Source organism: Molothrus ater, chromosome 1, assembly GCF_012460135.2.
Source record: "Molothrus ater isolate BHLD 08-10-18 breed brown headed cowbird chromosome 1, BPBGC_Mater_1.1, whole genome shotgun sequence".
Lineage (NCBI taxonomy): Eukaryota > Metazoa > Chordata > Aves > Passeriformes > Icteridae > Molothrus > Molothrus ater.
In genome coordinates, this window is record NC_050478.2 from 32,453,038 (window position 1) to 32,468,430 (window position 15,393).

Consider the following 15,393-nt stretch of genomic DNA (forward strand, 5'->3'; position numbering starts at 1 on the left):
ATAATGAGAATTTTGAGATTAGCCACAGTGATTTATGCATGGAATATTTACCATTTAAAAGAACACAACTGGTAGTCACTTAGCTAGGTACCACAGGTTCAGCTTTGGACTCTTAATCAGCCTAGTCTTTGCATAGCCTTCAAATTTACACTTACTCCCACAACCTGCCACGTATTCCACTCCAACCCACCTTACATCATGTGATTTTCTTCCTCTTCATTAAATCCTGTACTGTTGAGACAAATCCAACATTTTCACCGAAACCCAAACAAAATGTTGGCATGAGCTGTTTTGAAAAAGTCCTTAATCTTTCAGTCTTTATCTCTGAATACTGACTACTCACTCCTTGCTTGGATTGCACTCACTAGATTATTGCTCTTTCTCTCAATTTGTCCTACTTTATAAGCCTCTCATAAAACACAGCATTCCACTCCACTTCTGAGTTCAACTGGTATTTTCATTTCCCTTTCACCTTACTGTTATCTGCTGCAGGGCACACCTGTCACACACTTTTTTCCTTGAACTTCACCAAGCCAGACTCCCTGCAAGGAGGCAATAACTGTAGAAACTTCTCTATTCCTGTATTTGCTGAAAACTTTGCTTTCTTATAAGGATGTATCCAACACTCATTTTGTACCATTGTAGTGTCCTGTAAACACAAAGGGAATGTTTATTTTAATACACTTTCAATTTCTCTAGATGACCTAGAACTAAGTATCCCTGATCTGTATTACTCTCCACCATCTCATTTGAACAAGCATCAAGAGCACTCAAAAATAATAGCTAACAAAATTGCCAAGCCTCAGAGAGCTTTTGTCCATTTAAAAGTTAAGAGATCATACAGTTTTCTTGCATCTGGTCAATAATCCATGCTTAATAACTTTAAGGCTGAAGAAAGAAAGCAGCCTTGAGATGTCAGTAATGACTTGCTACTCTATCTCACTAAAGACACTAATGTTTAGCTCCTCAGGTTTGTCTGATGGTTTTAAGTAGCTTTTAATCAACTGAAATGAAATTTGGTTGTTTTACCTTTCTTCTCTGCCCTTCACCCTCTCTGGCAGCTTACTATTGGTACTAGTACCACAAATGTGTTCTACCACCAAGTGTTTCTCAACACTTACCTGAATTACCTCTTGGCCAATTTATGACTTAGCAAAATTTTTCTAACTGTTCATATACTACAAAAGCTCACTTAGTAACATCCTACAGAAATTTTAATGGTACTACACAAATCTTCAGTGAACCTATTAGAAAAGCACTCTAATCTACACTCATGCTCTTAGCCTGTAACCAGGATTTCAATCCCAACAGAAAAATTGCCAATTCTGATCGCTGGTCCAGTGGCTCTTCCCTCATCTGAAGATGGCAAAGGTGAAGGAATACAACATTTAGACTTACAGAATGTCTTGCTGGTACTGCTACTTCTGCAGTACATTCAGCACCATTTTTTCCATACCATACTTTTCATCCCAGACTTGTGTTCTGCTTTGTGGCAGCCCTTACACTAGTTTGCCTAAATCTACAGGCTTTGGCTGGAACAGAGGCAATCTTCTTCACAGCAGCTGATATGGGGCAGTGTTTTGGATTTGGGGTGGAAATGGTGTTGATATTTTGTTGATACAGGGCTATTTGTGTTATTGCTGAGCACTGCTTGCACAGAGCCAAGGCCTTTTCTGCTCCTCACCCCACCCCATCAGCGAGCAGGCTGGGGGTGCACAAACAGCAGGGAGGGGACACAGCTGGGACAGATCCAAGGGATGTCCCACACCATGTAACATCATACTCAGTACACAATGCTGGGGGAAAAAGGAGGGGGATATTTGCTCTTTGTCCTCCCAAGTAACTGTTAGGCCTGATGGAGCTCTGCCTTCCTGGGCATGGCTGAACTCCTGCCTGCCCACGGGAAGTGGTGAATGAATTCCCTGTTTTGCTTTGCTTGCAGGCACAGCTTTTGCTGTATCTGATTAACTCGCTTTATTTCAACAAGATTTCTCACTTTTACTCTCTCAGTTCTCTCCTCCATCCCACTGTAGGGAGTGTGTAAGCAGCTGTATAGGGCTTACTCGTTGTGTGGGCTTAAACCATAACACCAAAACATAGTAGTTTACCCCTCTATCCTTAAATCCAATTTTTATTTAAGCACTTTAAGACAGATGAGGTTCTGTGGTAAAGTTCTTAAATATTTATTTTGCTTCAGGTATTAGAAATTAGTTTTCAGAAGAAAGCAGGAACATCATTTTCTGTGGAAGCACTAATTGTGTACACCTCCCTTTAACAAAAAGGGTTTGTGTGTGCTGTGTTTTTTTAAAAACATGGTTAAGGAAATAAAGAATATACTTCATCTGAACTGTGTTGAGATTCCCATTCGCCAGTCAAGAAAATAATAACCTCCAAATTGCTGCTTGCCTATAAGCAATAAATATGTGAAATAACAAAATTCTCAATATTATTTTAAAAACACGGAAAAGCTAAGAATTAATTGCAAAATGTGTTTCTTACCATGCCTTTTCCACCTATGCCCTCTTATAGACATGCTAGTCACAGCATTCCTTGATATTCTGGATGAAGTAGGTGTAATTTCAACCTGAATGCATCTTGTACCTTCTTTACTAGATTTCATGGCACCCTGAGGCAATGAAGCTTTTATTGCATTAGCAACCTAGAACAGAAGAGATGCACTTAAGTTCTTATCACAAAGGTACAAATTTTAGAAGATTCTGTCGGAGATTCTTCCTATTTCAAGAAGAATACTGTGTACAATACCAATTTATGGTCAAAAAGCACGCCACCTTTTTGCATGGCCTATAAAGAATGTTGGTTGCAATTAACTCTCAGAACTTCCAATTGACACTTTCTTAAAGTTTCCAGTTTCAAGATGTGGCTATTCCTTCTGTTGCACCACTAGCTTAGTTCTGAAGACTCAGAAGTGTTCTGCTGAAAACAGCTTGGTCACAAGGAAACGTGACACCACAACTAAGTGCAGTGAAAGCCCTGTGTAGTGTGTGCACCTACAGACTGAGCTGTTTGCACAAGCACACACACAGCTTCAGGTTCCTGGTATCATCCTGTATCATGCATGCTCACAGCAAGGATTTCCCAGGCCAAAATTTCTACTCAACAAAGTATTGAGTAGAAAATAAAATACGTACCAGCAGAGGTTCTGGATACAGCTCAAGCTGTGCTCTATACAAAACGTCATCCATAGCTTTTCGAGCCAGATCCCATTCTCCATTATAACTGCAAAGGTAAAATTATACGGAATAATGAGCATCTATGTCAACAGATGAACCTTCTTGGTCACCTAATCTTCACAGCTCTGGTGTTCCTTGAGAGTTCAGTTCAGAGAATTGGAACTACTTGTGTTTGTTAGCAGTAAGCCTGCTAATTAGAGAACTTGAAGTAGCATCTATGAAGACAAAGTTTTATTTTCACTGGTCACCCCAAGCAGTTTAAAAATTATATCATTAGCTGTTGATCAGCTACTCATGAAACAATCTGAAATACAATCAGGATTTTTTAATATTACTCCGTCTTTTGAGTGTTCCTGTATTACTAGTCTCCAATTATTTCAGTTACTGAGTGAGTGTCAGAACATGACTTTCAAAAGGTAGATGACAGCATTTTATTTTATTTGCAATTACAGCATTTCAGAGGAAAAATATAACCTCTTTTCCTTAACTAGACTGATGTCAAAACTAACCATGCAAAAATGTGAACAGCAGACAATGGCTGGAAATAGTTTTTACAGTATTTTCTTCCCATCAGCAGTTAAACCTATCAAGTGCTGCTCCAGCCATCTTTCTCCAGTGTGGCACAAGTAACTTCATCCAACTGCTTGGAGAACTATCTCTTCCCAAGGACCCCTTATTGCCTCACACAACATGTGCCCACAGAAAATGAAATACCTCCAAGGTAGTGTGTCTGAACAAGTACACAAATTAGGCTGGTATTTTGTTTGCATATTAGAAAAAAAAAAAACCAAACTTACAAGGCATAATAGATCCCTGTTAGCATTTGCACCATGAATTCAGATGAAACTGGAATCCTACTGTTGACTCCCTTGTACTTTCTCACTTGTTGGCGAGGATATCCACAGACACAAATTCTGAAGAAATCATACATTTGTCATTGGTAAATAATGGAGAACCACCCTTGTAGGTTATAGACTTGCAATACTTCACCAGTACTGATCAGTTTTTAGAAGCCCTGAGTTGCTTCTTCTAAAAATGCAAGAATGACATCAAACTAAGGTAACATTCTTATGAAGAGAGACTTAGTAACTGCCCAGATGCAAAAAATCTGGATTTACAACTTGAGATCAGTACAAAATATTTTGTGCTGTAATTTTCACATTTACAATCTACATTTGTAATTTAAGAAAGTGATAAAAATTGAATTAGACTTACTAGAAGAAAACACATTTATTGTAGATCCTAAAGGAAACCCCCTAAATTCCCCAATGTTCAAACCAATTAAAGGAGTTATTCTATATATCCAAATAACAGAATATAGATTCCATCACATCCAAACAGGACACTGAAAGATATTCAGGGCTTCTGACACAGATTCCCAGTACTCTAACATGCTGTCTATTCTAAATTGCTGTCAGGGTAATATTTTCAATAAGCAGATGAAAGACAAAACCAGTCAGGAATGCAGAAAAATGAAAGAAGTTAAATTGTATAAATTAATAATTCAGCATCCAGACATTCAACATTTTGAAGCAGAAGGACTTGCTTGCATCTGCTGATAACTTGCTTGGAGTTTTTTTGGATGCTTTAAAAATATTTATTCCAAATACAATCAAAACCTAATCAAGCAGAATAAGCAGTCTCCTTTCCACAATCCTTAGTGTCTAAGTACTTTTACCTCATATATTAAAGCAGTTTACCTAACAAAGATCTTGTAATTACTCTTGTAAATATTGCTAAGTGCTTCAAACTCTGAAGTCTCTTGCCTCCTTTGAAGAGAAGGAAATCTTACAGGCATCCATTATCATGCTTTAGTAGTTTATTTAGTTGTTATCCTAGAAAAAAGCTGCTGAGGGTGACTTCTTGGTCTCTTGGGTTTCCTGGCTTAAGGAGAGCATTCTAATTTTTCCCTTAACATACAGTCCACTTTTGAAAATCCAGAGACAAACATGTTTACTATCCATTTCTCTTCTTTGAAAAAAGATATTGATCAAAAAATAGACGTTGTAATTAAAGCTGAGGTAGGCTTTGTTTTGTTTTGAGGTCAGGAGGGGCATGTTGGCACTGTTATTTTGGTTTTTTTGGAAGTAACAGCTGGTTTTGGAAATGCTCAATGTATCCATAAAAATGGATGTATATCTAGTTCCAACATCTACTATAATTACAAGAGAGTTTAAACCTGCACAGCATCTGAATTTATTTAGTAAACCTGCAATGCAAAATATACCACACTTCTAAAAGGCACTTCTGTTTTTTCTTCAGTTAACAAAACTACAGCTACTGTCATTAAAAACAAACAGTTCCCTTTGACTTCTCCTCTTACAGGAGAAGCTTAACCTGCATATAAGCCAGGTTATTGTTTCCCATTTTGAGATCTCAACCCAGAGTTATATAAGAGATAAATTAAAAGCAAATATTGCAGCTGTAAACAGCTATGAGAAGAAGTCAAGTTTAAAAGTGACCTTTGGGAACTCAAAGCTTGTTTTTTAAAAAAAAAGTCCTAATTTACTGCACATCAATTTAGTAATGGCATTTCAAGAGTAAACAACCTACAGAAATTACCTTGAAGAAATTTGACACAATGACTGAAGAGACATTGCAGGCATGTAGCTTAAGGCAGCATTGTAACAGAGCAGAAGGAAAGTCAGCACTTCAAACCTGGGATTTGAAAGAAACATTGCAATTCCATTACCAATTTTATTTTTTAAAAGAAAACAAATTTACAGGGAAATTTTAAAGAATTATTTGAACAGATTTGGCATTGTATTTCAATTTAATCAGCAACTGAGTAAGCTTTTCCCCTACATGTAGTAATATGCCCTGCTGATCTTTCTGCATCTACATTTACACGTGTTTAAAACAAAAAACCACATGACAAAACCCAACATACACCTACCCTCCTTCAGTCTGCAACTATACTAAAAATTAGAAGCTCAGATCTATTAGGGACTCTCAAGCAAAATCCCATGATACAATTTCACCTGTTCTGGGCTGTCAGCATCTCCCTCTGAGGATGAGGTCCACTGTACACAACCCTGGACAAACCGTGCTGCGACAAAGCTCCTTCAGTGAGAGCCATGGAGCCAATGCTGGAAGGCTGAAGGAAAAAAGGGGCATTCAGAGCATGTCCACCTCAAATTTTGCTACAATGCAAGTGGAAATAGACAACAATACACATCACCATATTTACATATGAATTTTCAACAGGTTTAATGCTATCTAACTGTTTAGATGTGATCTGTTCATTTTACACCAAATAAGGCATATGGCTTCAGAAAAGAAAAAAAAAATACATAGTTGCTGCATGGGTATTATGCAATTATGACTATTCCACCTTGAAAAGGCCTCAGAGACCAGTTAGCAGTACTCTGAAATCTCAGAAGTATGTTCCTATGTCATCAGACAACTTGTTAAAACTACTTTCCACTTTTGTTCTTAACAAACAGGCTCCCAAAGCATATAGGGCATTTGAAAGATCCAGTCTGCATGCTCTCATTGGCTTGAACTCCATGCCCCTTCAAGTTCTGCCCAGTGAGATGCCTGCAGCCTTGGGAGATATTTGACTGGCCAAGACCCCTGACAATCATGGTAACACTGCCCTTCTCAATCAGGAATTTCACTTTGTAGCTGTCACTTACTTCATGATAGACAGAAGGTTTGGACAAAGATGGAATTGTGAAACTCAGCACTTTGTTATGTCCCTCTTTGTCAACTATCTCCTGAAAAAGACAGAAGATATCAATGGTTACACTGTACTACAGAAAATAGACATCCTAAAGTGTTAAATATTATTTATTATGGGGACTGATAGGGATACTATAACAATCCAAGCTGCAAGCTAGAAATTCTCTCCCTATTTGCTTTCTACCACAGCACATTTTGCTTGTTAATGAAAACTCTTCAAATAACTTGGCCGAGGGCACATCCATTTGCATACATAACCCACATTAAAAACACTAAGAGGAAACATCATGTTTAAAACAACACGACCTTTTTTTAATTATACACTGTTTGCTAATTGTGAAGGTTAACAATCAATAATTCTATTCTGAAAACTATTAACCATCAAGTAAGCACTCAACAAGTAATTTGTTTTGGAAATATTACAGCTCTGGAATGACTGCAGCCTCGTAAGGTTTGATAGCAGCAGACCACAGCACTTGCAAAAGCCCAAGTCTGATAATTCACTCTATGGAATTAAAAGAAGCATGGATGCAAAGCTTTAGAGAAGCTACTTTCCTGAAAGATACCACCTCCACCAGTAGCTGGCAGACTTCTTGCTCCTGTAAGCTAACAGAAGACTAATGGGTAAGGCAAAACAAGATGTGGTTTTGTACCACAGAAGAGCAGTGGAGTATTTTAAATAAAAAAAACTTTAAAGATCCAAAGCAGACTTGACCAAAACAAACACCACACACTAGATTTTACTTCCCTCTTTTCTAAATTTCAGCAGCTGATTTCATATATCTAGAAGTAATAATTAGAAAGACATTTCAGTGTCTCCTAACACCCATGTGTTGGAAGGCTGAAGGTCTTCATAGTAATTATTAAAACTCCTGTCTTAAAATAAAGATGAAGCAGTAAAGGAAGACTGAAAAGGATTAAAAGAGCACACAGAGCTGCTCCTTCTGAAAATCTGCACAGCTTCTCCACTCTTCACATAAACCACTATACTTTAATTTTTAATATTGTTCCTGGATAAATGTGGAAAACATGTTCCTCAATATATAGGAGAAAGGTAAAGAAAATGGCTACATCCAAACTTCTAAATTCTAAAAATATTAATATTTGTATTCTTCATTATAATCAGATTTTTAATTAAGTTTCAGGAGTACATTTCAAGATGTATTTGTAGTGTATGATGTGTATTAAAGTATATGAAGTGTATTAAAAAAACATTCTGATAACTACAGCTAGGAAAGCAAAAAATTTCAACTGCGTGCATTACCACTGTACATCCCCTAAGCTGAATGTAGAACAATCCAGTTCATGATCTCAAGGTTCAGCCACAATAATTCCACACCCCTCACAATGCAGCAAATTTAAAATTATTCTGAGCAAAATTTTTCATTTTTCGTTTTCCTTCAGTAAGAAACTGCAGGACTCCTACTGAATGTTAAGTTGCCAAGAGTCCACTCTACATATTTGCATTGGAAATACTTTTATATTAGGCTTCATACTTCCTCTTGGTTTTGAATACATAAAGTTGTTGGTTAAAGAGAAAGTAACTAACTAAGCAGGTCATCTACTACCTTTTCAACCTGTACACTAAAGAACAATACCATCTTGATTGTTTCAGTTATAAATTTTATGCAACAGCAGGGAAGAAGTCAGCGTGAGTACAAAGCACTGCTTTACCATAAGCATTCCTTATGTCTTGAAGCAAAACAGGGAAGAACGTTCCCAAAAGCCATGCTGATCTCTACAGCTTCCTAGAGAAGCTTGCTGTGAAATTCTTATGACCCCAGGCAGCTGGAGATGGAAAGCCAAGTTACTAATTGAGAAAGAACCTCTTCACAGCTAAGAGAGGATGTTACCAGACTGGTTTCAAGCTTAACTTAAATGTAATCTCTTCTGGGAGAAAAACAAGTGATTACAGCCACATCCATGAGCCACCCTAAATTACTTCATCATGGATAGAAAGGAGTGAATTGCCTTAAGGCAGAAGATAAGAGCAAATGCTTTTCAGGAATGTTCTTCTTGTCAGATACAACTAAGCATACAGAAAAGGCAGGAAGCTTGTACTCTGCTCAGGAGGAGCGGAACATAAGGGCTAGGGTCTCTTAAATTAGACTCCTGGGTGAAAAAGATATTTCCATTTGCTTGGTGAAGACACCTATGATTATTTCTAGGAGATGGATACCAGCTGCCTTCTCCAGATTTTCAGATGAAGAGACTTGACATCACTATTTTGCTTCACCAAAAGCCTTCCTAAAACAACCAGAACAAACTACACAGACAAGAATACCAACAGACATAAAAAACCACTAAGTATTTCAAAATAGCCATTAAAAGACTAAAACATGGTGCTTTGAACAGTTCCTTATTAATTCTGTTCTTCAAAGAACAGATATAGCAACAAACAGTCAAGTATTAGTTGAAAGTAATTTTTTTTGGTGGTTTTTGTCCATATAGTCAAAACACAGGCAACAATTTCCAAAGCAGTGCCTTGAAAGTTCTCAAGCAGAATGTGTTTAATCACCATACCAAAAAATAAGTAACAAAAATTCAAGAACCACAGAAAGAGAAGAGAAAATATTGACCAAAGAATGAAAGTTCATGTTGAAGATTTCTGACAGACACCGATTTGAAGAGTTGGGACTGAAATAATCACTTCATTTTAATTCCAAAACAAAATGTTGAAATACAAACCAAGTTATAAACTCCTAGGAGAAGAGCCTCTATGCATCCACTGCTCTGCAAATCCCTGCTGGCTGAGACAGCAAGATAGCACCACATCAATTCTGGCAGGAACTGCAGCGTAAAGCGCAGCAATTGCTCCTCACCGCTGCGGTAGAACTCAAAGAGCTGGTGGCAAACTGGCTCCAGAAGCTGAAATACAAGTTACAATCATGAATGAATAAAACATTACAAAAATCTGCAACTTTGTCTGGATCAATACTTTAGCCAAAACTGTAAACTGATAAAAATGACATTTAAGTTATCAGGGCATGACTGATACAGTAACTGCTCAAGTCACCTTACACACTTTCATGCCTATAACATACTTTTGTATGATGAAAGTAGAGTCATTCATACTACATGAATAAAAAATTCCAATGGCTGCTTTGCCTTGGTTTTGGCTCACTTCCTCCAGCCTCAAAGGATAGAGGATAGAAGATAGTTATCACATCCCTCATACTTCTCAGTATCTCTAATATACAGGCAAAGTACCTGAACAAAAGGTCTTGTTATTCTACAACTCCAAAAGCATACACAAAATGAAGCTAGGAGTTTTACCCACCTAGTGAGAAGGGCTGTATGACACTTATATTCCAAGTATTACAAAAACTTAGTACACAATAGAGTAAGTTTATTTTCCCACTCTCATTATAAGCTTCTAGAAGCTTCAATGTATTTATACACTTGAGACAGAAATGGGAAGCCTCAGGACTAATTTTAGAATCAAATTTGTTAAGCTGATACAAATGGATGTAAAACACTGAACTGGAAGTAATACACCGAGCTAGACCAAGTTAAAAAAAGATTTTAAAACAATGAAGTTATCATCCTGATGGTGTTTCTGGATTTAATGTGCCTTCTTTTGCTACCACCTACCTCTGATATAAGGATGAAACACTGTGTTAAGCACCACCTGTCAATGTATGGAAATTAGGAGATTTCCTAATTTTCTCCAATTAGAAAATATTGTCAAAAACAGCAGGCACTTTCAAAGCAAGCTGAACTACTAAATTCAGTCCTGCTATTTATCTACATCACAACTTTAGCTTTAGTAGAGTAAATTTTCAGAAAAATAAGAAAAGCAATTCTATATTCTTCCCTTTATTGAAGCAAAGGAGGCAAAATCACCAGGGAGACCACGCTAGAAAAATACCTGCTTGCTTTCCTAAGCTTTTCCTCCTGAACATGGAAAAAAGTCAAGTCAACATTTCTTACCTCCCAAAGCTACTTCTGAAACTGAAAGATCTTAGCAGATTTGAGTTCTTTTTTAAGAAGTAATCTGGGACAATCTGATCCATTCTAAAAAAGAGGAACTTTTAGCTTCTGAGAGATATAGCTCCACTTTGGAAATATCATCCCTGAAAATTCTACAGTAAAGGCAAAAAAGCCATGCCAAGCTGAACTAGTCATCAGTTTTAAGAGCAGTACAGCAAAGATCCTTCTAGAAAACCTTACCAGCAGAACTGTGCTCCATATTCAGCTTATATTTTTTACACAATTGACATCCTTCCCATAATGAAGTACCAGTTCTGAATGATGTGTTTGAACTTTAAAAGGCCCATAAATAGCTGTGACAGGTATCCATGTTTACATCGTTATCTCACTTCAGACAGCTTTGTATCAGCACATTGAGATGCATAATCAGTACAAAACAGATTTTCTTCCTCAAAATGCCACCACATGCTACAACCTAATATCAAAATGCACTAATGACTGTTGCTGTTTCAAGATATCATTTTGAACTAAGCAGTTCTAAAAGAACTAGACTGAGACATTTTTTAATGCTGGAACAGAACAATGTCCAAGCAATTTCATCCCTCTTCCTTTTAAGCTGTACCCAAGTGTGCTAGACACACCAAACACTTGCTATTTCTTAATGCAAGTGCCTGTTTGGCTCCTATCTAAAAAGACAGCAAGAGTGTTTTAAGTAAAAAGCAAAAGAACTTCAGTCTTAAAAAAAAAAAAAAATCACATATATATTTAATTATTTTTGACCACTGGAAGTCTTTAGTGAATTTTAAGTCCTTTAAATCTACACATCTTCTGGACTCTCCTTTCACTAAACTACATTTTTCACCTAGCAAGTGGCTCAGGAACTCAAAAGTAACTAACAAAGTCTTTAGTAACACAGCTACTATGAAGTCGATGTTAAACAAGCAGTCCATTTATCTTACAAATGGCTAATTAATTTTTTGGAAAAGCAAACCAAAACAACTCACATAAAAAGCAAAGATGAACCAGCAGAAAAATGCAGTTACAGATGCCAATACCCATGATTACTTTTCAAATGCTTAAAAAAACCTCTCATCTATCCCGCAAAGTAAGATTAATCACAATTTTATGGTACTCATAATTATTGTAAGTGCATACATTCAAAGGTGTACAGATAGGGTTGTTTGTCCATTTTTAAACTCTGCAGTATTTGTAGTGTTCATGCATTAATGCTTCCCCTTTGCATTACACTCTTGAGATAAGAAAGGACAGCACACACCCTCCACAGCGCAGCAAGCTGACATTACACAATGCAGCTAACAGATCTCAAACAGCAGTTGGAAGATATTACTTTTCTTTTTAACTGCTGGCTTGTAATAGTTTTCACAATGTGGAAAGCTTCAAGTGGCCTCTCCCACAAAGCAATGGCTACTTGGAGAACAGTCCAAAAAACATTTTAGGACTCTTTCTCAAGGCAGCACAACACTCAGTGTCAGCACTAGCTTTTCATTTCAATTCAAAGTCTCGCTAACAGGGAAATCTTCAATACCTTGCCCCTGGAATTATCCCAACAACCTTTCCAAGCAGAAGTTGCAGCAGCACCCCTGCTACTAAGGTCCCTGAGAAACCTAGTGATAGTCAGTAGTAAGACATCAAAGAACTTATGAAAGTATTAATTAGGCTATCAACAGGGAGACTCATCAGATTAATTTACATTTTGCTACGAATTCTGAAGACCAGACAGGCTTGACTCAGTAGTTGGAATGATTCACAATGCCTTTCTGAGCAGCAAATTAAAAGTACATTTGTTCTTTGCTGGACAACCTGAGAGTTTCACTATCAGCATTCTCTCCAAAAGCATATGTATAAAAGCTTTTTATCTTCTGACCTTTAGTACTGCCATAATCTCAAGCTTTGGGAAGCTGCCTTATTTCTGGGTCTTTTCAGAAGAATTAAGGATTTGGTGCAGTATTAAAATAATGCACAAAAGGACTTCCAGATGGTACAAGGCAGCTAAGAACAACACAATTAAACCCAGATCAGGATGTTCTGAACATACCTGGACATTTTAAAACAAGGGCAGTCATGGGATACAGAACCTTCTTAGTACAGGTACTGAGAAAACCTGCCCCCCCTTTCCCACAATTTTTTTCACATTTTCCCCTCATTTCAGTAAGGGTACATTCCATGTATGAATCCATGTCTTTATATCATATGCATGTCAAACAACAAAAAAAAACTTAAAAAACCTAAGCAACAATTTAAAATAGATGGCTAACCTAACTTGTTCTCTTGCATTATATAGACAAGCTTCTGACACCAAGAGATTCACATTCAAGTTTTAATTACAGAAAGAATTCTGTCAGACACAAACATCTTTTCAATTCCTTGATGCATTTCTCAATTCTACATCCAAGTCCTGAAGCCCATGAATGTGACCTACAAGCTTAACTATGATCAGTAGGTTACAAAACTTAGAATTTTTTTTTAGTATGGCTAAGAACAACTTTTTGAAGGAGACTCTTCATCTATTACCTAGCATACAAGGTCTTGGTTTCATGCTGCCAGTGTTATGTCAGACATTTTGGGTGAGAGACCCAAAATACTCACTTCACTCTGCGGCTCCTGAATTACTTTGTAAAGAGATGAAATCAAAGCAGTTTTGTCTTTCAAGCTGGTAGCATAGCTGGATATGGATGCTTCTGGCAGTGTCTGAAATAAAAAGTATAATAAGCAATTTCTACCATTAAATATAACAGCTATTTCAACAATTTTCCATTACAAATCACTGTTTATCAGAGTTTACTATAAACTAAACCTTGTTTCACAAAGAAATCCCCACATTTTCAGAGTGTTGCCAGAAGATATACTGCACTCTGTCACCTTGCAATTTCATACGGGAATGTAACAACAGCAGACAGGAAATTGATTTTTAAAAAGTTACAAAAATGCAACAGCCACTGAAATTTCACTGTGAGATGTCAGTCCTGTGAAACTTTTACACTTTTCAGATCCATACTTCAAGGAGTTTTCAAGACCAACTCTACACAGGTAGTGAACATTATTACCAGATACAGAATTATTGTGGAAAAGCACAAATTCCAGTTAATGCAAATTCCAACTCTTCTCTAACACGAAACATATTTTTTGCCAATACTTAAGAAGGTAAAAATCTAATGTTTTTAACAACTCCTTTAGAAGATGTATGTTTAAATGTACACAAGTCTTACAGTAATTCTTATCTCCAGTCCTTGAAAGGACTCCACTCCACAGACAGGAAAACATATTTCCAGTGTATCTAAGCAGAGCAGGAGCAAAACCTACAGTCATGTCTGGTACTCAAACCAATAAAATCATTCATCTATGATATACATTTTCACTGCTCTCTGTCAGGAAGTATGTAGCCCCAAAGAGGCAAGGAAAAAAACCCTTTCATGGAGACATTTGTATTTATCGCATGATCTCAGCAAAACCCAAGGTTCCTATCTTTCTTTTTCTAGAGGATGCAAGCACTCCTGCACACTTCACCAGCAGTGATTCAACACTTCTGGCTACATACTGGAGAGTGTATTACCTTGAACTCTGATAACCACTCCTCCACAACCCCAGTATCCACAGCTAACATCTTCCAACATCTGCTTCAAAACCTTCAGCCTGAAAGAATAAGCAAACACAGTTTGTGAATACTCCAGTCACTACATTAAGTAGATGATGAAAATTAGGTCTCTGTGAATATTTAAAGAATCTAATCATGCTTTTACTTGTTAACATTTTTACATGCTGACATTACTGTGAACTTTTATTGTACCTCACTTATGCACGCTGCTGGAAGCATTAAGCACAGGAGTCTTCACATACAGCAGTTTAATAAATTCCAACTATATATTGCGTGGGAAGCAAGTGAAAGATTTTCAGAAATGGCATTCTGAAAACAGAAAATATTACCTCCTCAATTTCAATTTATTTTTCAGCTTACAAGACTCGAGAGGAAACTGTATAGACTCACTGAAGAGAACCTAAACTCTGTTTAGGTTTTTCCAAGTCAACTGCAATTCCCAGCTTGGAAAAGGTCACTGAAATAAAGGCGGATGGAAAACCTTTCAGTCCTCCCCCACCATGGCAACTGCAGGACAATGAGCCTGCTGCCTCTGCATGGAGCCTGAGACAGCCTCCCCAGCCCAACATTCTGCCCAGTCTCAGACAGAGAGAGGCCATCAGCAATAGGACTTGAACACAAGAGATGCAGAATGGCTACTAAATTAATTCCTGATCTTTCTTCAATTTTGAGAAACCACATAAAAACAACTGTCCCTTGGAACAGCTTCTTCTAACACAAAAGACAATATATCATTAAGATACAGAAGTACTAGAAGTTAAAAGAGCATGCTGTTAGCTTATCCAAATTGTGCCCATGGATTTCAACCAGTGACAAAATTAAATACTCATCGGAGGAAAAAATTAACACTGTCTTTCTTGGTGAAATGTTCAGTCATGGGAGATATCCCACCAAGTTTTACTTTGCCAGTTTAAAATTAGTTTTGAAGTCTTGATATCCAAGTATGGGCTTGTCTGGCAAAGACAAGGAAGG

At 37.2% G+C, this 15,393-nt stretch overlaps 1 protein-coding gene across 2 annotated transcripts in view; it reads right to left on the minus strand.

Moving 5' to 3' along the window:
- The window catches only part of HYCC1 (hyccin PI4KA lipid kinase complex subunit 1), a 43,249-nt gene that overhangs the window by 9,277 nt on the left and 18,579 nt on the right, over positions 1–15,393 (minus strand). For both annotated transcript variants that reach the window (XM_036406910.2, XM_036406909.2), the window contains exons 2-10: positions 14,380–14,459; positions 13,416–13,517; positions 9,564–9,743; positions 6,830–6,910; positions 6,173–6,288; positions 5,754–5,849; positions 3,989–4,105; positions 3,150–3,237; positions 2,500–2,659 (exon numbers count right to left, since the gene is read on the minus strand). In XM_036406910.2, coding sequence (XP_036262803.1) covers positions 2,500–2,659; positions 3,150–3,237; positions 3,989–4,105; positions 5,754–5,849; positions 6,173–6,288; positions 6,830–6,910; positions 9,564–9,743; positions 13,416–13,517; positions 14,380–14,430 — 991 coding nt within the window. In that variant the 5' untranslated portion in view covers positions 14,431–14,459. The remainder of the gene's footprint in view (positions 1–2,499; positions 2,660–3,149; positions 3,238–3,988; positions 4,106–5,753; positions 5,850–6,172; positions 6,289–6,829; positions 6,911–9,563; positions 9,744–13,415; positions 13,518–14,379; positions 14,460–15,393) is intronic.